Source organism: Heloderma suspectum, chromosome 7, assembly GCF_057233095.1.
Source record: "Heloderma suspectum isolate Gila_16-S chromosome 7, 16-S_ref, whole genome shotgun sequence".
Taxonomy (NCBI): Eukaryota; Metazoa; Chordata; class Lepidosauria; order Squamata; family Helodermatidae; genus Heloderma; species Heloderma suspectum.
Window position 1 is genome coordinate 84,713,916 of NC_139464.1, and position 25,539 is coordinate 84,739,454.

General features: G+C 42.8%; 1 protein-coding gene across 5 annotated transcripts in view; it reads left to right on the forward strand.

Annotated features, from left to right (window-relative positions):
* Window positions 1-3,955: 3,955 nt before the first annotated feature.
* Window positions 3,956-25,539, forward strand: part of ST7 (suppression of tumorigenicity 7) — a 165,665-nt gene continuing 144,081 nt past the window's right edge. For 2 of the 5 annotated variants that reach the window (XM_084810819.1, XM_084810815.1), the window contains exon 1: window positions 3,982-4,462. In XM_084810819.1, coding sequence (XP_084666945.1) covers window positions 4,312-4,462 — 151 coding nt within the window. In that variant the 5' untranslated portion in view covers window positions 3,982-4,311. Of the gene's footprint in view, window positions 4,463-25,539 lie in introns of all 5 variants that reach the window. The other 3 variants (XM_084810820.1, XM_084810817.1, XM_084810818.1) reach the window with 3 other exon arrangements.

The following is a 25,539-nucleotide window of genomic DNA, read 5'->3' on the forward strand; positions in this document are numbered from 1 at the left end:
CCAGGTTGATGAAGCAAACTCCGTACAAACTGAATTGATGGTCCTAAGTGTTTAAAGCACTTTGAAGTCTCAAAACAGACTAGTGAAGCTCCTTTAAAAAAAAAAAAAAGGAGTCAATACTAAACCCCCCCGACTAAAGTCAAAACTTTAGCCACTGAATTTTGTGCTAATTGAAGTTTCTGAATAGTTTTCAAAGGTAGCGCCACATACAGAACTTTGGCTATTGGGCAGTATAGAAATGTAATAAATAAATAATAGCATGTTGCAGCAATCCAGTCTCAATATAACTAAGGCATGCATGACTGTGGCTTGTTCTGCCCTTTCCAGAGATGGGTGATTGGCCCACCAGACTAGGCTGGATAAAAGCACTCCAAGCCACACCTGCCATCTGAAAATCCAGATCAATGCTGGGTTCAGGAGCACTTCTCAACTGCATGCCTGATCTTCAAAGGGTGTATAATCCTATCCTACGCCTGCTATATTCCTGTCACTCAGTTAGCAATTTAGTAAGAGCACTTGTCTGGATTTAACTTCATTTTGTACACCACATGTGTTCCAGTACTGATTTCGGGCAGCAATTTAGAAATTGTATAGCCTAATTCTAATTCTCTTCCGTAGGAAGAGAGAAACAGATAAGTATCAATAGCATATTGATGGCATTGAATCCAGAAGACCTCTCTGCACAGTTTCATGTAGATGTTAAATAACATGGACATTGGAACCCTCTTGGATGCCATAATACCCCCATCCTCAGCACCCTTCCTTAAGTAAGCATTTGTCACTTTCTCAGCTCACTTGGACTGGATCTCTGCTTTATAGAAGCCAGACAGGAAAGGGGTTGAGTAGTATCTCATTAAATCCTCCAATTCATTCCTTACAAAGACTAGACAGTACTTACTGGGACCTGAAGTTTGCTGTTTATGTATCTACACTTTTACCCACCTTTCCTTGAAGTACCTCAGATTGACAAATACATAGGACTAACATACAGTTTTCTGTGACACTTTATACTTGTTCAAATGGAGCACTAGGTAGAAACAACTGAGGATTCCCAAGAAGTGGAAAGAAGAGGTGGGGAAAAGTTGAAATAAAGCACAAATGTATTCTTAACAAGTATGGTTGATAATGCCTTTAGCTCATCTACCTTCCGCATCCATTTCTGTATGCAAATAATGGCCAAGACTAAATGTTTCTTACACCAAAGGGGGTTGGGCCTTCTCTTTCTTGAAATAGTCTCCTGTGCCACATGTCAACCCTCTTCCGAAACTGAGGCAAGTTCCAAAAGCTTTTCATGACAGCACAGGATCGGGTGTTCAAAGAAATAAAATGAAAAATTCCACTGGGTGTGTTAAGACCTTTTGGATCCTATACCTGAACAGTGTCTAGGAGTGGTGGTAGTTGAGTAGTGCTCACTATAATCTATTCCATTATTTCCTCTTATATTGGACCAGGATGAATTATTGTTGAGTATTTGCATTGATCTTGACCTCTAAAGCCCTAAATGGTCTGGAGCCCAGTTATTTGAAGGATCATGTTCACCCACATAAGTCTAATCACTCATTAAGATCTTTTTCAGATGTCTTGCTCTCCATGTTTAGTCCATCTGAGGTATACCGGCTTTTTCAGTAGTGGTACTTATAATGTGGAACACACCAGAGATGTGCATCTCACTTCCTCCCTGACATCTTTTAGCCAGCTGGTCAAAATGTGCTTTTCCAGCATGCTTTTGTATTATTTTGACATATGACATAAACTTGGAATATTAATTGCTGCTGTTAATTGGTTAGCTGCTATGTTGATGACTTCTTATTTTTTTAGTCCATTTTTAATGGTAATCAAATGGTATTTGATTTTATCCACCTAGTATCATTATTCAATTTTTACCTCTTACACATGTATAAGGGCATAGGAGTCATGACTGAAAAAGGGGGTGACTTTTATCTTGAAACTTCATCTTCTGTACTTGGGTTACAGAAATATCAGAACTATTTTACACATTACAATGGCAGCAGTTTGTATTTGTCAGTATGTATACATGAAAGGGAGCTGAGGTTGATGTATAATACATGGTTTTCTATATGATAGTGTGGATGGAAACATGTCTTTGTCACATACACACATTCTTCTTCGTGGTCTCTGTGCATTGCACATATGGAGTCATAGGAGCAAACTTCTTTTTTCGGATGGGAACTTCTTGTGCCCGCTGTATTTCGGAGAGGGACCCATTCTGGCTAATTGTCCACACTTCCAGCCAGAGCTTCACTCACATGCACACGTTACAAGTTAAGAGTTATGTGTAATCTGTTTTAACACAGAGGTAGGCAATTTGGTGCCCTCCAGATGTTTTGGACCCTGACTATTGGCCATGCTGGCTGGGGCTAAGAGATGTTGTGCAAAAACACCTGGAGGCCTCCAGGTTTCCTACCCTGGGTCTCACATGTACCTATAAACAAATTTCTTGAGTGCAGCAGTCCAGAATTCTAGTTCCTTAAACTAAGGCACTAACAAAAAGTTTGAAAAACATGGTCAATATGGAAGAGCCCTAATAATCACAAAGGGGCATGAACATTTAACTTAATAGGGGCACGCTTGAATACTAAGTAACAGCATCTTCAGAAAAGGGGAGACGGCATCTTCAATTTGTAGCTCTACCATGTTTTCCCACCATTTCTTCCATCTTTTTTCTCACCAGAAAAAAAATAAATGTAAAGGAAGAAAAGGTGAAATAGCTGCACACTGTCTTTGACTGTTCATAATAGGAGCTCTCTGACTTGGGAGAACAGTCCCCAGTCAGTCTTGAAGTTCACTGGGTGATCTTGCACCAGTTACTCCCATTTGTTGACTTCATCAGCACTCAGGGCAGTGTTGAAAGGGGGGAGGGCACTGACAAGCATCAGTTCAAGGCTTAGTAGTAAGAGGATGACATTGCCAAATAGAAATTATGGCCCCCCTCCTTTGGTGCTCCTTTTCGGAGCACTTCTCTCACTTTTTCTTTTTTGATGCTTCTGAATTGCACAAATGGATTTGTACTTTTCGTATTATTCTTTCCCTGATCCTTCAAAAGTGTGCACAGATAAGCCTCTGTGCCGTCTTGCCGATTTCCTAGTATATTACCTATTCCACTTTGGAGCTTCCTTTGACAGCTGCAACATACAAGGACATTGACACTGCAAGACTACACACAGTGGACAAGCGGTTCTGCACTCTTGCACACTTGCAAAAGCCTGGGGGTAGGAGATGGAATACAAACCTATTTGCATATTCCTGAAACACTGGGGATTTTTTTTTTTTTTTTAAGGTGGCAAACGAAGGAAGTGCTCCAAAAAGGGATGGTGATCGGACAAAGGAGGGGGCCTGGGCCGTAGGGACGAGGACACAAGAGGTGTTGCCATGCAAAGGACCCTGGGATATATTCAGGGAGTGGGCTGGAGGACTGAAGGAAGGAAGCCACACCAAGCCGCTGCATGGTCAGTCGCCTGGGAGTAATGTGGGTTAGTGAGCAAACAACCAACCCATTGTAGCTTTTTTTTTTTTTTTTTAGTGTGGCCTAGATGTGCGAACCAGCCCAATGCCTAATCTACAGTGGACCTAGTTGTATAATAGAATAGCTGCAATTAAATAGATCTAGCAACATTTACTATAGGCAATTAATAGGACAGGAAGGTAGACCAGTACACCCTAAGCATTTTTAAATATATTTCAAAACGTAAAAATAGAGACAATACAGGGGTAGTTGGAGCATATGCAAAGGTCATATCAGATGAAAAATCTGCACATATACTTTAAACGTCAAGGTTTTTAGGGTATCCTTATGAATTGTTATCACGGGGGGGGTGTGGCATCAGAGGCTACTAAAAAAATAGGTAAAATTTAGTAAGCCTGAAGGCTTTGTCGTGTGAAAGGCTTTTCTTGCTCTCACTTTTCATTCCCGCCCCCGCTCCCAGTCAGTTCAAAAGTGCGTGCATTGCAGTTTGCAACGGCAGTTTTCTTAGGAAGAGGAGCATTGGCTTCTGCCTGCGTACGTGCACGGAGGAGGACACGGACAGAGGCGCGGGCTGCTGCGAGGAGTCCTCGCTACTGCTGTTTGTTTACAACTTCAGTGGCGGCTGAAATAGATGCCTGCATGGAAACCCGGAGAGGGGGCGGAGGTGGAAGGGGGACGCGTTACTTTGGGAGACGTGAATCATCCCAGAAAAGCACAGTGTGCGCGGTTGTGGCAGCAGAGAGCAGCAGGGCTGGGGCGCGCGTGTGGTTTTGCTCTCCCTCCAGAGTCTCCCTCTCCCTCTCTCTCCCCCCCCTCTCTTCAAAAACATGGCTGAAGCTGGGGCCGGTTTTCTGGAGCAGCTCAAGTCGTGCATCGTCTGGTCGTGGACTTATCTGTGGACCCTGTGGTTCTTCGCCATGCTTTTCCTGGTCTACATCCTGAGGGTGCCTCTCAAGATCAGCGACAATTTGACCACAGGTAAACGAGGCCGGCCCCGAGCGCGCGGGCGCCCTTCTCCCCTTCCTTTGCTAAAACTTGACGCCGAGGGGGGCAACTTTATGCGGGAGACGCAGAGAAAAAGAGCGACGGCCGTGGCTGCAGCCCGGCTTGGCGGGAAGGGAAGGGGTGCAGGTTCTGAGGGGGAAGGCGTCGTGTGTCGGAAACTTTCCCTGCGCCCGCCCCATTCCTCCTCCCCCCAGGCTGAAAAGTACCGTTGCTTTGAGTAGCAGCTGTGGCACCCTTTTTAATCCTATTTTTACACACACGCCAGGTTTTAGGACCGGGCTGGAGTGAGGGCGCGTGTGCCTGTTTCTCAGGCTCCTCCGGGTTTGTTTTTTTAACCAGCTGCCCTTCTTCAGCCTCTGGAGACGCACTGCAAGGCGAGAGACGATTGACGAGTTGAATTTCGAGCTTTTCTCTCCCTCCCCCCCCCCCCCCGGCCAATATTTGCTGGCAGGATTTTTTTTCAGTTTGGAACAAACGGTGGAGCTAAAAAAAGAGGGGGGGAAAAGAGGGGCAACAGACCAGGGTTATGTGGGGACCCCACACAGTAGTTGTGGGGCGGGGGGTGGGTGGAGAAGGGGAGGGAAGCCAAGTGGGCAAGCCTTTTCTTTCTAAATTAAAGCTGAATATTATAGAAATAAATTGCACCCCCCCCCCCGCGCATGATTTACGCAACAGCAGCCTACATTAAAAATTGTCTTGCTGGATTGGATCAGAGTTCTCTCTCTAGTCTGCACATGGAGGTTCCATTCAGCAATCATAATAGTTGTTGATAGATCTATGCTCCATAAATCTGGCTAATTCGCAGGGCCGACCTAATATAAGCCATTTTGCAGCTTGAGGTGAAAACACAACAGGGCGACACCAGAGGCCAACCAGACTGGTGGCAGTTGTATCTTGCTTAAACGCTGGTGATGGGACAGCCTCTTCCATTGCACCTGAGGTCAGCAGGCTAACAGAGGGGCTCGTGACAGGCCACACAGGGCACATACATCCCTGTCCTCGACACCTCAGTGCCACTTGCTCGCTGGCCACTCAACAAATGCTGCAATGCAGCTGCCGCCGCACCACCATATGGTACATGAGCAGAGCAGCACATGGGGCATTTGTGGGGCCTGCTGGAGTGTGTAGCCTGGATTGGCTGTCTCTCTGCCAGCTCGCTTGGTCAGGGGCTGCTTGCAGTGTGTTGGGAGAAGGTGACCAGTTGAGAGAGCCAGGCAGACCAGGCCAGCATTGCTGCCACCAGGGCACCAGTTCAGGAGGATGGGAACAATTGCCAAGGCCCCCCATATTTGCTGCCTGAGTTGGTCACCTCACTCCGCCTAATGGTAGGGTCAGCCCTATGTGTAATGTTGCCTGAAAGCCCTCTAGCCTGGTGGCCAGCATTGCAACTTGTAATGAATTTTATAAGTGAATTGATTGTGTGAAGAAGCCTCATCTTAGTGGGAGGAACTCCCCGTGCAATTTGCTTCTGTAATATTCAACTTTAATTTTAAAAGAAAAGGAATTTGATTGGCTTGCCCAGATCCTTTCTGCCCATCTCCCTGCTGCGTGAGATTCCTTTGTCCTGAACCTAAAGCAAAGTGATATGAAAATAGAAAGGAGACCTTTCTGTATTTTTACTTCTTTCATATGGTTCATAATTTTCTAAATCTATAACATTATGCACCTTAGTAATTCCTTTTCTCAATGAAATAGCAGTTTATCATTTCCTGGTAGGAAAGTTGCTCTAGCCCCTTGATATGTTTAGGCTCCAATTCTATATTTACTAACTGGGAGTAAGTGCCATAAATGTCAATGGGACTTGCTTTTGAGTAGACATGTATAGGGTTGCACTGATAGTTGAGCTTTTCTAGCTCTATTGGTATCCTTTTGAGATGGGGCACCAGAACGGTACTCAGTATTCACATGTAACAGTTCACATTTAACATTTCTGACTTTCCAACCATGGGAGATGGAAGTGATACTTGTGCTGGTACACCTCCTCTTCCCTTCATGTGCTCTGAGTCAATTAGATACTTCCTTGTTCAGGCAAACCATAGTTTGCTGATACACCAAGTATCAAGTTATAGTTTGCACTTATCCTCTTAACGAGAATTGGAAACGTTTGGATCAAACAGCAAACTCTAGCTTTTCTGAACCAGCTAGTTGCCAGTTACTGAAGGGCAAGTGCAAACTTTAATTTGCAGGTTCAGATGTAATGGGAAACGGTGGTTTGGCCAAACCAGGAAGTAACTAATTGACTCTGAACACATGAGAGAAAGAGGTATAAGGCTTATTTCTAGTCCTCCAGACCATAGAGAATCAGAGACCTACATGATAATTTGGGATCTTTTTCTGTGTAGTAACAGCCAGTTCAGGCTCTCTCAGTGTATTTGTGGTAGGGGGTTTGGTTTTGCCCTACTGTGTATTCATTTGCACTTACACTAAGGGTGCTTCTAGACTAGGTTTTTATTGTGACATTGTACTGCCTTATTCACTAAATTTTACAGGGGGTCCAGATGATGACATCTAGCCCTCCTAGGTTTTCCCACCACTTCTTCTGTTGTTGTTTTTCTTACCAGAAATAAACCCATTAAGAAAGAAAAGACGAAATAGCTGCACAATGCCTTTTGATTGTTAGCAATAAGAGTCTTCTGTCTGCAAGCACCCTTTATATTATCTGCTGTTTTGTGGCCCATTTCCTTGGTTTTTGGGGGTCATTTTGGAGCTTTTGGCAGCTTGTTTGGGATTTCAGCACCTTGTATAATTTGGTGGGACTTGCAAATTTCACTTTTCACCACGACTTCAAATAAATTAGGAATATTAAATTGCACAAGAGACTGTACAGCTTCACTATTTAATTTCCCTCCATTTGGAAAACAGCTCATATTTTTAACTAGTAACCAATCCATTTGCACATTTGTTGTCTTATCGCATGACCACCAAGTTTTCTTAAGAGCCTTTGTTGAGCGGGTTTATCAAAAGCCTTTTGAAATTCCAAATATATAATCTCTGTTGGATCACTTGCATCTGAATGTTTCTTGGCACAATTTTTTAATAAGGTAATGTAGCAAAAATTTCCCTTTACAGAAGCCATGCTGTTTTTAGCCCAGCAAAGCTTGTTCTTCTATATGCTTGACAGTTCCAACATTAGTAATAACTTTCCACCAATTTAACTAGTTTTCAGAAATTTGTGCTAAGTTTCTTCTCCTAGCAAAGAGGATATTGCTGTGTGTCCTGGGGAGAAGCAAAAGAACCTATTTCACCCCTTTCAGACTGTTTACACAACGGACAAATAAGTCACTGTGTTTGTATTCCCCAAAGTTTATAATTCTAATGCAGTACCTATATTACCTAGACTGTACATTAGAATTAAAATTGTGCAGAAGCAAAGAACATGTGACAGGCTGAAACAAAATTTCAGAGTAGAACAACACTTCTCTTCAGCAAACACATGTCTGCGAGTTAATAGTACCACAGGGGCAGGGATAATTTTCAGGGGAGACTCAGTGGGTAGAAGGCAAGGTGCTAAAGTCCAGCTTTGGACAAAATATCATTGGTTAGCCACAGAATGGAAGCTTCTAACCTTCCTTGTATTCAAGGGAAGGGGAGTGCATGAGCTTGAGGCTGCTGGTCCTTGTAACAGCAAGCCATGTTTGCCATTGCTTCTCAGTCTAGTCACTGTCAATGTATATGGTTTGTGCACACTTTACTTTGTGCACACTGTACCTTGCTGCTTTCATTGTGTTTGTGTGAGCATACTTGGAGTTGATCTTCTCGGCCAACATCAGATCTACAAAGTGGAAGTAGGAGAGAATAATAGACATACGCAGAGACACTCACATGGAATGGGCCCAGAGATTTGCACCAAGGATCAACTACTACCTAGTGTAAATTAGAATTTTAAATTGAGTAGCAGTGCATTTGTGTTTGCTGAAACAAAATATGTATATCCATACTATAAAATAATTGTGGGTGCTGATTTTGTATTATTAGTTACATGTGGTCCAGAGAGTGCGGGGGGGGGGCAGGGGGGGAGAGATGTGACAATTGTTGACAAAGGAAAAAACTTACTGGATTTTTTAAAACTAAAGAAGGATAAATTATTTTCTTCCTGGTGCCATCTGGAGTATGAGATGTGGATGAAGAACTATGGATTTGAACTTGTAAGCCTCTGTATATAGAGATGGAACTGTTGAATGTGATGTTATGTAACTCAAGGAAAACTATAATTAATAAATCTGTAAAGGTGTGAGAGGAAGAGAATGACTCAATTTGGGAAAACTGCTTTACAATCAATACTTACTTTGGAAAAAAAAATCTCATTTCCAAATGAATGCCAAGCCTTTTGGACAACTGTGGCCATACAGACAAAGTTCTTCTAAATCCCAGGTGCTTTAAAAACACACACACATCATGCAGTCAGGCTGTCTACTCAATAAAGAGTGAAGTAGTTAACATATTCTGCCAGTTATATCAGATACACTGGCTGTGACCCTTCTTTGATGACAAGGGGAGGATCCACATTAGAGCCCTTTCTGTTTTGCGAGTCAGCACTTTGGCAGTATTTCTTCAAAATGCAATCGTTTCCATTAAGCCACCCGCTAATGAATATGGTGCAGTATCTGCTGTGTTTATTATGCGATTGCATGCCACACAAAATGTTCTAACTGTGGGAGAAGTAGGAAGAGATTGAAAGGTCACGTGAGCCTAGAAGAAGTGGAAGGAATGTGCTGCTGCCTCTGGTTTCTTCTTTTTTTGCTGAGTCAGCTTTCAGAACATGCACCTGTGATGATGTGAAGCAACGGAGGTTTCAAAATAACAATTCAAAGCTCTGCTCTACTGTATGTGCACAGTCAGAAGTAACCATACAAATTATGGAGGAGGAGGAGGAAAAGGACATGGGGGGGCTGCTCTTGCATGGCAGCACCCACCAGAATGGCCACTTGCTGCTGCCACCGCCCCTTCTCCCGTGTCTCTCTCCTCTTTTCATTCCCTGCTCTTTCCTTGGAGAGAGTAGCAACAAGGGGCCATTTTACTAGGCAGCCATGCGAAAGCAAGTGAGAAAGGAAGAGGGCATTGTGGTGGGGTTCCCACAAATCCCATTCTTTGCAGATGTGGAGGTGCACAGGAAGAATGCACTCCCCCCAATTAATTGGTGGGTTTGATTCACTGCCAGGGATAGCAGCAAGTGGTGGACAGGTCCACTTCCTCCTCTGCAGAGCCACACACTAACTGCCTTGCCCCCCCTGCCCAGGGGACCAGCTGTCACTGCGGTTCTGCAAGTGAAGACACTCCCAGCAGGACAGGTAATAAAACCACCGCAATAGTGCACAGACAGCATATAGTCAGCAAGTAAACCACCAGATGTCCAAAAACGGTTATACAAGCTGTCCCGGAAATTTTGGGGTATAAGGACTGAAATAGCATGAGAAAAATGGATCAGGGTGTGCTGTGCGTGCCACGCTGGTGAGCCACACATTACAATGACAGGAAAAACCTCTCATGTAGATCAGCCCCTTGGCTACTGTCATACATGTTTGATCATCTCTTGACTGGATTACTGTAATGTAACCTACATGAGGCTGTTCTTCAAGACAGTTTGGAAGCTGCAAAATTCTGCTGTCTCTTGACAGGGTCAGCTCTAGGAAGCATATTTGATCTATTGTTGCTCAATTACATTGGCTTCTCATTTGCCTCTAGGCCCAATTTGAAGTGCAGATTATTGCCAAAACTTGAAATGGTCTGGGCTCTGTAACATCTAGAGTGCCTTCTCCCATATCTACCTTCTCGTTCTTTAAGATGGGCTGAAGAAGTTCTGCTTCAGATTCTGTCAGTTTGTAATGTAAGATCTGTGTGTATTTGGGATTTCGGAGCTGGGCGTTTTTAGTAGTAGTACTGTAACTATGTGATCATCTCCGTAGACAGGCCTGTCAGGAAATAAATTCTTATCCTCAGTGCTTTCTGTGTGCATCTGTATTACTTTTGATACAGAATATTTGTAGATTGTGTGTAAAAAACCACATCAACAATATGAAAAAACTGTGGACATTTTAATGTTAAGGTAGTTAATGTATTTTAATGCTAAAGCAGTTAAGGGCACTGTCCTATGGGTATAGTCGGCCACCTCCAAACTCGGCGGCCGACTATCCAATGTAGGGTGTGCAGAGTGCAGAGGGGATCGCCTCCTCCACACTCCAGCTGCCCTGCATTTGCGGCTAGATGGCTGATTTCAGCTATTTAGCCAGGGCACCTCAGAGTGTGTGGGGAGGAGGCCGGACAGTGCATAGGAAGTGCTGTACCAGCGCTTCTGTGGTCCCCTTCCCTCCCTGCCCCCAGTAATGCCCCCTTTTTGGGCGTTCCACACTACTCTTCCGAACACGGAGGTGGGGATGAACCACGACTCCTATGAGGTGGCAGGGGAGGGGGCGGGGAGTTGGATTTCTGGCAACCGAGCTTGGAGCACCGGCTCCAAGCTAGTTTGCATAAACCAAAAAATCCTATGGCTGTCTAGATGCTGTCTGCCAGCCATAGGATTGTGCCCTAAGTAGTTTTTATCCTTGTAAATTGCCTGGATACATTGTACATGACAGGTGACCTAGAAATATTTTTAAATAAATACCACTAGGTAATCTTCTGAGATTTAAGTTTTGTTCCAACCTGCAGAGAAAAGGGGCTGGGCTGAAAGGCTAAGGGGAAGTATGTGTGTAGAGGGAGAGTGTTGGGCTGAAAGACTACAGGCACAATCCTATGCATGTTAAGACAGAAAAGTCCTACAAGTCCCAGCATTCCCCAGCCAGTGATGCTGGACTTCTTTCTGTCTAAGAATGCATAGGATTGCACCCTGAGGGAAAGTGCATGTGAGCGAGCACAGTTTGTGAGACCATTCAGCTTGTTTATTGCTTACATACCACAGAAGTTAAGATGAATGCCTTAACTTACCGTTTCTATGCATAAATGGTTTTGTAAACACCTCAACTCCTCTCTTAAACCAAACTTTAAAAAAAAATCTTAGAATGTCCTTATTTTTTGAAAACCCTTAAATCGTATAGTCCTATCAGGCCTAGCCCATATAATGGATTGTTTAATGTATTACTTGAATTGTTTATAGTTGTCACTGGTGTTGTAGTTGTTTGTATTTTAGTGAATACTTGTTTTAGCTGTTTTAAATTTAGCATATTTTAATTTTGTTGTAACTTGCCTTGATTCTCTTTTGAGAAAGGCATCGAAGAAATCTATATTATTATTATTATTATTATTATTATTAATAATAATAATAATAATAATAAAAATAGTGGTGGTGGTAGTGCACACTCAGGTAGTTAGGCTGCTCCCTAACTTGTTAGTTTTCTTTATTATGTAGAAATATTTTTGAATGGGGAAAACATTCATACCCTTAGTCTGACATGGTGCATGTTGTTGTTGCTGTTCAGTCGTTCAGTCGTGTCCGACTCTTCGTGACCCCATGGACCATAGCACGCCAGACCTTCCTGTCCTGCGCTCTCTCCCGGAGTGTGCTCAAGTTCATATTCATTGCATCGGTGATGCTATCTAGCCATCTCATCCTCTGCCGTCCCCTTCTCCTTTTGCCTTCAGTCTTTCCCAGCATTAGGGTCTTTTCCAGGGAGTTTTCTCTTCGCATTAGGTGGCCAAAATGTTTGAGCTTCAGCTTCAGTATCTGTCCTTCCAATGAGCAGTCAGGGTTGATTTCCTTTAGGATGGACTGATTTGACCTCCTTGCAGTCCAGGGGACTCGTAAGAGTCTTCTCCAGCACCACAGTTCAAAAGCATCGATTCTTCGGCGCTCAGCCTTCCTTATAGTCCAGCTCTCACAGCCATACATTACTACTGGGAAAACCATAGCTTTGATTATGCGGACCTTTGTCGGCAAGGTGATGTCTCTGCTTCTTACTATGCTGTCTAGGTTTGCCATAGCTTTCCTCCCAAGGAGCAAGCATCTTTTAATTTCATGGCTACAGTCACCGTCTGCAGTGATCTTGGAGCCCAAGAAAGTAAAATCTGTCACTGCTTCCATTTCTTCCCCTTCTATATGCCAGCAAGTGATGGGGCCAGATGCCATGATCTTCGTTTTTTTAATGTTGAGTTTCAAACCAGGTTTTGCACTCTCCTCTTTCACCCTCAACAAGAGGCACTTGAGATCCTCTTCGCTTTCTGCCATTAGGGTGGTATCGTCTGCATATCTGAGGTTGTTGATAATTCTCCCAGCAATCTTAATTCCGACCTGTGATTCATCCAACCCGGCATTTCTCATGATGTACTCTGCATATAAGTTAAATAAGCAGGATGACAATATGCAGCCTTGTCGTACTCCTTTCCCAATTTTGAACCACTCGGTTGTTCCATGTCTGGTTCTTACTGTTGCTTCTTGACCCTCATACAGGTTTCTCAGGAGACAGGTAAGGTGGTCTGGTACTCCCATCACTTTAAGAATTTGCCACAGTTTGTTGTGATCCACACAATCAAAGGCTTTAGCATAGTCAATGAAGCAGAAATAGACGTTTTTCTGGAATTCTCTTGCTTTCTCCATGATGCAGCGAATGTTTGCGATTTGATCTCTAGTTCCTCTGCCTCTTCGAAACCCAGCTTGTACTTCCGGTAGTTCTCGGTTCACATACTGCTGAAGCCTAGCTTGTAGGATTTTGAGCATCACCTTGCTGGCATGTGAAATGAGCGCAATTGTGCATACATGCTGCCAACGTTATGCCCACTTTCCTGGCAGTAAGCTCCATTGAACTAAATAGGATCTAAGTAGACAGGCATAGGACTGCATTGTCAGAGGCAGGTTTACCACTCAGTGAAAAGTAAACCTGGGTTACATTCATTTTATAAAGATGGTAACTACAGCAATTGTCAGCAATTAGTTTTATGGGAGGACCACCATGGACAGAATTGATTATGATGGGTCTGGACTGCCACGAAGTCTTATTACCAAAATTTTCTCCACATACCTCCTTTACTTCTGGATTGACAGCTTGGAGGACAATTGGTACTTCTCCAGGTGCTGATATGGCTCAGTTAATGATCTCTACCCTATAGTGTTCTATAGAAATATGCCTCTCATAGTGATGAGAAGCAGAGAAGAATCAAACATAGGACTTAAAATTATTCCCAAATAATGTCTGACAATAAGATACAAATTACAAAATATGTGATGTCAAATAATTGTTACATTAGCATAAATATTTGTAGCAAGAACCACCACCACCCGCCCCCAGCACAGTCAGTGTGTCAGGCAAGAAACTAAAATAAGCATTCAAAGATGAATGTGTTCTTGTCTTAGTCCAAAATAACCAGAGCCTGTTTTTCAAATATTGTCTGGATGTGGTATACAGTATATCTTTTAAAAATCGGCTTTTTAAAATCTTGGCCTTTTATTCTGTCTTTTCTTTCTTTGTTTAAATGTAGTTAGAAATCAAGAATGTAAAGTTATTGGCCACAAACCAACACAGAATTAAATGCACTGAAGCCCATCGAAATCAATGAACTTAAGCCCAGTTGGTTCTGTGTTGGATTGTAGCCTTCCTTTCTAAACTCTATAAAAATTAAGGATTTCATTATTATTACAGCAATAAAAGTCTTATTTACTGCAGCAAACTTGTGACAACCCAGACAAAGAGACTCCTGAGAAGCTTCTGTTTCACAGGAAAGCTGATAAATCTAAAACGTGACTTCCTAAATATAACCATGAAGGTTTGGGTTGGGTTTTGTTCTTTTTTTTTTAATGCTAAAGACAGGACCTCCTTTTTACCTTTTATGACTGGAAGTGAGACTATATTGTATTGCTATCATCTAGCATTTGTTTAGTGCTAATGCAGTAAGCGGAATGTAAGATGGATTTGCGCACGCTCCGGGAGAGAGTGCAGGACAGGGAGGCCTGGCGTGCTATGGTCCATGGGGTCACAAAGAGTCAGACACGACTGAACGACTGAACAACAACAACAACAATGCAGTAAGCACTGTACAGGAAAAGAAAAAATAAAGCAGTGAGACAGACCTGGCATTGAGGACTTACATTCCACATTAAGCAAGCGGGGGGAGGGGGAGAAGTTGCGGGGGGAGGAGAAACAGAGCTCAAGAACAGATAAGGAATGGGTAGCTGAGGGGATAAGATGCAGAAAATGTGAAACTCATGCTCTGAATAAATATATCCATTCCATTAGATAAGGCTTATATCAGGGGTGGGGAACCTCTTTCAGCCTGAGGGCCAAATTCAGTTTTGGAGAAGCTCTTGTGGGCTGCATTCTTGTGGTCAGCAGGCCCAAAGGCAAAGGGGATAATATAAAAAATACCAACATATTGTAACCTAAAGCTCTTACTGCCAGTAACTAAGCTTTAGAAGAGACAGTTCACCCTTTTAGAATGGGGAAAACCTGCACTAAAGCTGGGAAGCCATCAAAGGATCAGTGGTTGTGGGACAGAGGGTGGGGCCCAGGGGCAGGGGGCATGGCCATTTGGGGAACCCTGGAGGGCCATATTTGGCCCCCAGGCCTGAGGTTCCTCCCTCTGGCCTTTATAGACAGACCTTGGGTGTCATTACCAGCTTTCCCTTGTATTCTGGTTGCTTCCAAATCTGTTGTATTACAACTCCCATCCTCCTCAGCAAGCATGGCAATTGTTTGGGGAAGGCTGGCAACTGTTACTTACCTTAACTGAGAAGTTAAGTTTCTTCCTTCTCTTTTTTGATGTTCCAAGATATACAGTATAGATGATGATATTGTTTAGCATAAACATATAAAAGGGGGTACTACCAAAGATTCCAGACTGGGGAACCTGCTAAAATTGTATAGTAACCAAGAGATGGGACGTACAAATTCCTCAGTGTTTAAAAATCCTGCATCTGAGTTTTAGAAGTACATGGTTATATAAATGTCAAACTCTTACATGCTAAAGAAAATGTAAGAGTCCAAGTGCCCAAGCTTCTAGGATTTTATCTTTTCTCTTTTTTAAAACACTAGGTATAAAAACCAGGAAGTCCAAAACACACACATGCAAATATTAGCCAAACCAAACAAGAATGGTATGATGGTTATTATATTGTTTGTGATTCATGGCTGAGGGCTTCTGTGCTGCATGATAACAAAATGCAACTGGAGAGAGGAATGAGTAGCGATTTCCTTTGAAGGCTTCTTATTGAATAATCCACAAACACCATTTAAGGCTGCAATCCTAAGCACTGTTTAGACAGAAAATAGTCCTACAATTCCCAGCGTGCCCCAGCCAGCATGGCTGGCTGGACAGACTTTGGGAGCTGTAGGATTTTTTTCTGTCTAAACATGCATAGGATTGCCCCTCAATCCTATTAGAATTGATGTTTCACTTGTGTAGAAAAAAAACAAGAATCTCCAATGTATAGTTATTTCTAGATTTTATTTCTTTATACTATGTGTGATGATTGTCTCATTTTGTTGGCTGCAGAAATGTAAGCCAAGGCACATGCTTTTGGTTGAAGGTGCACAGTGCAAGGATCTGTTAAATGCCTATGGAAATGTTTTAGACATAAAATGTTGGATCTAGACTTAATTGAGAAGTTATTCACGACTAACTTAAGTCCCATCCATTTCAGTGGGTTCAGTATGACTAAATTTGGATCCAACCCAAGGTCACTTAGGGAGCAATCATACGGCCACTAGACAGCGGCTAGACGGCCATAGGATATGCTGTTTTCTGGGAGCCCATGCTCTGAAGTCGGTTCCCAGAAAACCGAACTCCCCCCATGTCCACACTGCCTCAGAGGCAGCGCGGAGAAGCCCCATCCTCTGTGCTTGGAAGAGGAGCGTGGAGCGACTGAAAAGGGGTGGGGCTGGGGGCGTTCTGGGGCAGGGAGAGCGGATCTGCGTCAGCAGCCTCCTCTCCCGCTTAGCTAGACAGCCGAAAACAGCTGTCTAGCAGAAAAAGCAGGGCAGGAGAGGCGCAGAGGGAACAATCCCCCCTGAGCTTCTCCTGCCTTACTTTGGATAGGCGGTCACCTCCAAGTTCGGAGGCGGCCACCTATCTAGTTAGGATTGCGCCCTTAATCTTTTTATAAACTCATTATTAGGTGTTATCCATTTTATACATAATTTATTTCTGAATCACCTTTGCAGATGGTTGTATTAATCTAGTAATTTTAGTATGAGTATGTAGCTGGTTGAAAAAATAGTATTAAATCTTTTTCTTTAACTTTTTTGTGTGCACATCTAATGGAGTTCACACAAGCATAGCTCTTTGTTCATCATTTTTACTTCTTTGTTGTTCATTTGTTGTTCATCATTTTTAGTTTTGAGACACTTGTAAAGGTGTTTGCATGTTTACTGAGGAGTGTTTTGTTTTTTCCATGGCCAAGTGCGGACTAGAACCCGGATCTCCCGACTTCCAGTCCAACACTCTAGCCACTACACCACACTGGCTCTCAATATAGTAGTACAATATATATTCTATCTATCTATCTATCTATCTATCTATCATATAGATGTTAAAAGACATACACATCTTACATTACAAGAGATACATTTGATACTATCAACTTCCAACTACGGATCACCAGTAGAAGTCCATTTCAAAGTTTTTTTCAAGTACATGCAAACGATGTCTTCTGATTCTTTGGTTGGGGGGGGGGGAATCTTTTGTCAGATTCCAGACTGAGTCCTTAACAAGCAGTAGTCCTCCCAAAATAGTTTTGTGATAAGTGCAGTTCTTCGAACTTGCAATGTCAGTCTTTATAGACAATATTTTCTAAAAGACTTATGTAATTCACTGCTTGATACCATGCTACATGAAAACATTTTTAAAAAATCAAACCCAAATTACACTTAACTATCAGTTGTGCTTCTATATCAAAAACAAGCTGTCTGGAAGTTTCTCTTCAGTTCACAAGTGCAAGGAAAGAATGAATGCACGCAGCGTTTCTGTCAACTAATAACACCTGTAACAACTACTTCCTTAAAGGGACAGCAACCCAGTTTTCATGGCACAGCGGGTTCTCGAGGGTTAAATAACCCATGATGAGCTGCGGCATATGCCGAGTGCGTGTGGCTGCTGTTTTGAATATGTAACCCCTGATCAGGGCAATCGGGGGCGCAAACCCATCCACCATGGGTTATTTGAGGGTTAAACAAGCCTCGCACAACCTTGAATTAGTGGTAGTGTCGTGTGAACCGGCCCAGTGTCTTATACATCACACACCAGTTTTAAAGAACCATGAATGACACCCATCCAGTTGTTCCAAATAGAAATAGTGAACTTACTGAACTCATTCCAAATTGGTGTGAAAACAGATTTCTAACGGTGATCCGTAGTTGGAGGTTGATAGTATCAATTGTATCTCTTATAATTTAAGATTTGTATATATTAAAACAACTATATGTTTTTAGTACTATATAGGTACTATTTATATATCGCTGGGTCTTTGTACCTGTGATATTAATTATTATGGGGAGACCCTCGTTGTGTATATTTCTATTAGATGTAGCTTGAAAAACCATAGAAAACTGCTTGATCTGTAAATGTTTGGGGGTGGGGGTATGTCTGTATGTGTCAAGAATTCAGTTGGAACTTCCTGGTGTGGCAAATAAAGCTACGTGCTACGTTAAACTGTAACAAGCAGTTTATTTTTAGGAATATTTGCTGTTTTTTGTTTTATTTTCTGCCTTTCCTAAATACTTTATAGGGATGTAGTGGGGAAGACTGGAATATATCATATAAACAGGAGGATGCTTGCGGCATGGCAATGAAACAGGTGATTTTGCCTGGAAAAGCATATATAGGCTCCACTATGGGTCCCACTTAAATGTTTGCCTGTTACCTTGTGAACATGAGCAGCACAAGCTTTCAGCCTCCTTGGAAGCAAAAAAGAACCCAAAGTTCACCATTAAAGGATACAAGACCATAAGAAGAGCTGGAGCAGACCAAGTGTCCATCTAGCCCAGCATCCTTTTCCAACAGCGGTGAGCTGGATGGTTCCAGGTGCTACAAGCGGAGCTTCAAATAGCCCTTTCATGTAGTTTGGATCCCCCATCTCCCAGCAACTGGTATTTAGAGAGATACTGCTTTTGAAAATGGAAATTCCATTTAGCTATCATAACTAATAGCTGTTGATAACCCTGTGTTCCATGAATTTGTATTACCTACCTTTAAAGTAATCTAAGCCAGTGGCATTCATTGCGTCTTGTGGCAGTGAATTTCATAAGCTAATTATGTGCTGTGAGGAGTTCACAGAGAGGATCAACCGCTCAGTTGCATGTACTGAAACTGGCATCAGCCCAGGATATGGAAGGTAGAAGGATGCTTCTAGAGATTTTTGTGAAAGAAGGCTCCCAGCCTAGCCCAGAAATAGTCAACCGGAAGAAGTGTTTGGATATTAGGGAAAAGGGAAGTTGGCAAGCTTGGGGGACTAACTTCCACCTCCTTCCCCACCCCTTTGTTCTTATGATGAAGAGAGTTCTACTCTTCTCCTTAGTCAGCCTTTTTGAACTCTTACTCTAGGATGCTTCAAAGATTTCTGGATTTGGTTTTAGGTAACAGTCACATGCCTGCATCTGTATATAAGCAGCTTTTATTCCTATCAAAAGTGAGTGAGTCCCTGTCTCCCAGAAGCCCTTTCTCCTATTGGTGATGTCAAAGAAGAAAAATGACTGTCTAATATTATGGCAATGGTATCAGATGTTGATTCAGAGGATCTCTTTCAAGGCTGTTTTTCCAGGTTGCTGGCAGGTCACGAATACTTACAAAAATATCTTCACATGGCTTTCTTCTATTGATACCATGGTTATTTTTAGGGGCCGTTTGTTTCTTAAGAGAATGATGCCAGAGATCCCAGTTGGGCTTCACACTGAGGTTTTGAGAAAAATCCTTCTTAGCCAAGGTGAGGAAGTAGTACTGGGAGAGACTGGGGCTTCCTCATCCACTGGCCTATCCGTTAGTGGTTAAAGTAGTAGATCTAATTATATTCGGTCCCAGGAAAGTAGGTTTGGTACTGGCAGTCTGGTCACTCATTCTGCTGCACCATTTTTCAATCTGTCCGGGAAACAACAAACGTTTTGTATTTTTTAGGTGAATTATGTATGTTAGGATGTGTTGATGATCTAACAGCTAGTCATGGTGTAGGAACTGCTCTGTAGGTCAGAGATATAGGCAGCATTATCACATGCAGACTAAAACACAGAAGGAGTTATAGTTGCTTCCCTCTATCCTGTGCCTAAATGGGACTCATTTACCAAAAAACAGAAAATTAAGTAATTCATGTTGTGTTTCATATAAAATTGTGGTATGTCTGATCAAATGTTGCTTCTCAGTGCATTGTTTAAATATACTTATTTGAAGCTTGGATCTGCTTATTTTAAATCAGTTTTATGAAGTAGATTGAGAGACACATTGCTACATTATTCTTTAAACTTTTATCAAATGTTGGATATACTTGTGGGTCTGTAGTAGCACTCCAGGTTGACATTAGAGACAGAGTTAGGATTTTGAAATAGGTATTCTGTCACACTACTGCAGAATTCTCCCAAACCCATTTTTAATGCAGTGGACATGTAGCTCACACAAGGGCAGGCCAAGGCACTTACTGGGAATGGCAGTGCTGTGCTTTTACCAGAAAGAACAAACAAGATGTTACTGCTGAGCCTGTGGAAAAGCTATATAATTCAGTTTGAATCAAAATTGGCCAGCTGCTGACCGGACAAAGATTTATTATTGCTTAGTCTAGAGTTAACTTCTTACATGATTTAAGTGCATTTAAATATAGCAATTAGCAGGACTAGTGCAACAAGGAAAAATGAAACTGTTTATAGTTACCATACACAATATTCTCATGCAAGCAAAGTTTCATAGAAATAAACTTAGCATTTGAATTGTCTCTGATGTTCTCATGCTTTTATCTTCCCAAGAGCTATTTGTTTGTTTGTTTGTTTATTTGGTGAACATTTAAGCCACTCCAGTATAAAACTCCCAGGGTGGAGAAGCAAATGCCTTTTTGAATTATGTACCTATTTTTGTTTTTTGTTTTTTTTCTTTTCCTTTTTTTGCAATTTCTGAATGTATTCTACTTTCCATAAATAAAGCATATTATCTGCTGCATTTCTTGCTGGATTGTTTATAGTACACATTGGTCTAAGCTATCTGATTGGCTTTCATGCATAACACTTTCCAGGTGAAATCAAACTGTGATGTATTTGTATTGTAATACTAATATGCTAATACGGATTCTGAGAGGATTACAGTATATTCCCATGTGATTCCTTACTCCTGCAACAGCTCCTGTCCCTCGTTCTAGACCTTCAGTTCCTTCAAATTCTTTCTCAAGACTCCCAAGCTCTTCTTGACTAACGTAATCTCAGTTTTTTGGGGTGTGTGTGTTCTGCTACCAGTTAATTTGCGCTCCCTCCCTACTGCTCCTTCATCACACGCAGTCTGCCCCCTTTATCTTTGATCTGTCTGATGGTAATTATCAGGTAGCACCACAATGACATTGCTTAGAGAAGTAGATTGTAGAAGGTGAAATCTTTTTGTGTTTCCAAAATTGACCTCTTTGTGGTAGGATGTCATTTCGTCTTCTCATATCAGCTTCAGACAGAGAAGCTGTAAACCCTGCGTGCAGGTCCTGGGACTGCCTTTCTTCTCCGTGCTGTGGACTGCAGCTACCCATTTTCTGCAGTACAACACACTCATCTGCCACTACCAATGGAAAAATTTAATGTAAATTGCGGTGTTATTTTACAGGTTTTACCAGTAGCTGTCTGTGGTAGGGAAGAGCAGACCATCTGTGGAATGCTCCTGACCCTTCTCAGGAGAAAAGACTAATACGCTTGTAAGAAAAAAATTATGTAGAAGAATGTCAACATGCCTTCCAAAATTCTCTGTTATCTCCACCTTGTCAGTCCTAATGTGGGTTAGGTTAACTTGGCTGCATTCCACTTTATATCTTGACTACTAGAGGATCCAGGCAGATTTGTCCTCTGATGAGAAGATTTCTTATTCCTAGCCAAACATGGTGAGTTAGAGGAAAACTCTTCACCTCTGTGTTGTGTTTTTCAAGCTTTCATGTGTTAGCATCCATCTATAGCACCATTATGTCATGATTTATTTAGGTTTCTTGTCATATCTCAAGGGCTCAGGGTAGGATAGAGCATACCATTATCTTTGTGAAGTAGGGTTGTGTTGGGGGCGGAGAGTAATAATCCAATATCATACTTATTTAGATAGGTGCTATACGCATTGGTTTTATTCAACTATTGTCTTAAAATGGAGTTCTCAAAAGGGAGTTTGCTAGAACAAACTAAATAGTTACATTCTTGATACCATCCAGAAAGCTTCATAGCCCTTTTGCATTTCAACAAAAGGACTATTACAGCATAATGATAGACTCTGCTTCATCCTAAAAGCCATGCTGTGCAAGCCAAAATGACATGTGCTTTTAAATGTATTTTAATTATCACTTGGGATTGTTCCCTTCCCCTTCATGGATCACTGCCTTGTTGTGGCGAAGGGGCTTGCGGAACTCAGTGAAGCCATAAGCTGTGCCGTGCAGGGCCACCCAAGATGGACAGGTCATGGCGGAGAGTTCTGACAAAATGTGGTCCACTGGAGAAGGAAATGGCAACCCACTCCAGGATTCTTGCCAAGAAAACCCCATGGAATGTATCACAAGGCTAAAAGATATGACGCCGGAAGATGAGCCCCTCAGGTCGGAAGGTGTCCAATATACTACTGGGGAAGAGCAGAGGGAATTTCCAAGTAGCGCCAGAAAGAGTGAAGCGGCTGGGCCAATGCCGAAAGGACACTCAGCTGTAGATGTGTCTGGTGGTGAAAAGAAAATCCGATGCTGTAAAGAACAATATTGTTTAGGAACCTGGAATGTCAGATCAATGAATCAAGGTAAGCTGGAGGTGGTCAAACATGAGATGGCAAGATTGAACATCGACATCTTGTGAATCAGCGAACTAAAATGGACAAGCATGGGTGAATTTAATTCAGGTGACCATTATATCTACTACTGTGGGCAAGAATCCCTTAGAAGAAATGGAGTAGCACTCATAGTCAAGAAAAGGGTGGGAAAAGCAGTACTGGAGTACAATCTCAAAAACGATCGAATGATCTCAGTACGAATCCAAGGCAAGCCATTCAACATCACAGTAATTCAAGTCTATGCCCCAACCACTGAGGCCGAAGGAGCTGCGGTTGATCGGTTCTATGAAGACCTACAACACCTTCTAGAACTAACACCAAAAAAAGATGTCCTCTTCATCATAGGGGATTGGAATGCCAAAGTAGGAAGTCAAGAAATCACCGGGATAACAGGCAAGCATGGCCTTGGTGTACAAAATGAAGCAGGACAAATAGGGATGGATGAAAGGGACTTACCTCGTCCCGCAGCTTGCTTCGCGGTGGGGGGGGGAGCTTCGCTTCTCCACCTGAAGTTCAGGCGAGGGGGGGGAGGCACCCTGCCTCACCTGGCCGAAATTCAGGCCGGGGGGGAGGAGCCCCATCCCTCGCTGCCGAAATTCAGGCCGGGTAGGAGCGCCCCATCTACCCGGCCGCGAAAAAAAAAGTAAAAAAGAACAAAACACACACACATCCGTGATAGGCTACATAATGATTTACGTAGCCTATCACGGCTAGATTTCCAATGTCAGCCGTGATAGGATATGTAAATCGGCACGTAGCCTATCACGGTTGACTTTGGAAAAAAAAAAAAAAGCGCGTACGCAAATGGCGGCTCCCATGGGGACCGCCATTTGCGTTCCTTATTTTGGCATGTCTAGTCTACGTAAAGACGCAAATAGCATGCCCTTATTTTCGCTGTAGTCTACGTAAATCTTTACGTAGACTAGACGTGCCAAAATAAGGAATGCAAATGGTGGCGCCCCATGGGCGCCTCCATTTGCGTACGCTCTTTTTTGTTTTTTTTTCCAAAGTCAGCCGTGATAGGCTACATGATGATTTACGTAGCCTATCACGGCTGACTTTGGAAATCTAGCCGTGATAGGCTACGTAAATCGTTACGTAGCCTATCACGGGTGTGTGTGTTTTTTTTTTACTTTACTTTTTTTTTTTGCAATGGCGGCGGCGGCAGCCAGTCGGGAGACTGGCCGCTGCCCCCGCCCAATCGCCGCCGAACTGCTGCCGGGACCCGCCGCCAAGAGGGACATTCGCCGAAGGTAAGTCCCATCCCTGGGGGGGCCGGCAGAGAATTTCCCCAACACTTTCGGGGGGCCGAATGCGTCGGCACTCGGCCTCCCGAAGATTCGTGGAGAAATTCTCCGCCAACCCTAAGGACAAAGGCTAATAGAGTTTTGCCAAGAGAACACGCTGATCATAGCAAACACTCTTTTGCAACAGCACAAGAGGCGACTCTACACATGGACATCACCAGATGGTCAATATCGAAATCAGATTGATTATGTCCTTTGCGGCCAAAGATGGAGAAGCTCTATACAGTCAGTAAAAACAAGACCTGGAGCTCACTGTGGCTCAGATCATGAGCTGCTTGTTGCACAATTTCGGCTGAAATTGAAGAACGTCGGGAAAACCACTAAACCATTCAGGTATGACCTAAATCATATCCCTGATGAATATACAGTGGAGGTGAGGAATAGATTTCAGGGATTAGACCTGATAGACAGAGTGCCTGAAGAACTATGGACAGAGGTCCGTAACATTGTTCAGGAGGCAGCAACTCAATCCATCCCAAAGAAAAAGAAATGCAAGAAAGCCAAGTGGCTGTCTGATGAGGCTTTACAAGTAGCTGAGGAAAGAAGGGAAGCGAAAAGCAAGGGAGAAAGGGGAAGATATATCCAACTGAATGCAGAGTTCCAGAGAATAGCAAAGAGAGACAAGAAGGCCTTCTTAAATGAACAATGCAAAAAAATCGAGGAAAACAACAGAATGGGAAAGACTAGAGATCTTTTCAAGAAAATCGGAGATCTCAAGGGAACGTTTTGTGCAAAGACAGGCATGATAAAGTACAAAGAAGGCAGGGACCTAGCACAAGCAGATGAGATGAAGAAGAGGTGGAAAGAATACACAGACGAACTATACAGGAAAGATCTGAATGTCCCTGATAGCCATGATAGTGCGGTCACTGAACTTGAGCCGGACATCCTAGAGAGTGAAGTCAAATGGGCCTTAGGAAGCATTACTAACAACAAAGCTAGCGGAGATGACAGTATTCCAGCTGAGCTATTTAAGATCCTAAAAGAAGATGCTGTTAAAGTGCTGCACTCAATAAGCCAACAAATTTGGAACACTCAACAGTGGCCACAATACTGGAAAAGGTCAGTTTACATTCCAATTCCAAAGAAGGGCAACACCAAAGAGTGTTCAAACTACCATACAATTGCGCTCATTTCACGCCAGCAAGGTTATGCTCAAAATCTTACAAGCTAGGCTTCAGCAGTATGTGAACCGAGAACTACCGGAAGTACAAGCTGGGTTCTGAAGAGGCAGAGGAACTAGAGATCAAATTGCTAACATTCGCTGGATCATGGAGAAAGCAAGAGAATTCCAGAAAAACGTCTATTTCTGCTTCATTGACTACGCTAAAGCCTTTGATTGTGTGGATCACAACAAACAGTGGCAAATTCTGAAAGAGCTGGGAGTACCAGACCACCTTCCCTGTCTCCTGAGAAACCTGTACGAGGGTCAAGAAGCAACAGTAAGAACCGGACATGGAACAACCAATTGGTTCAAAATTGGGAAAGGAGTACGACAAGGCTGCATATTGTTGCCCTGCTTATTTAACTTATATGCAGAGTACATCATGAGAAACGCCTGGTTGGATGAATCACAGGTCGGAATTAAGATTGTCGGGAGAATTATCAACAACCTCAGATATGCTGACGGTACCACCCTAATGGCAGAAAGCGAAGAGGATCTAAATAGCCTCTTGTTGAGGGTGAAAGTGGAGAGTGCAAAGCTGGTTTGAAACTCAAAATTAAAAAAACTAAGATCATGGCATCTGGCCCCATCACTTGCTGGCATATAGAAGGGGAAGAAATGGAAGCAGTGACATATTTTATTTTCTTGGGCTCCAAGATCACCGCAGACGGTGACTGTAGCCATGAAATTAAAAGACG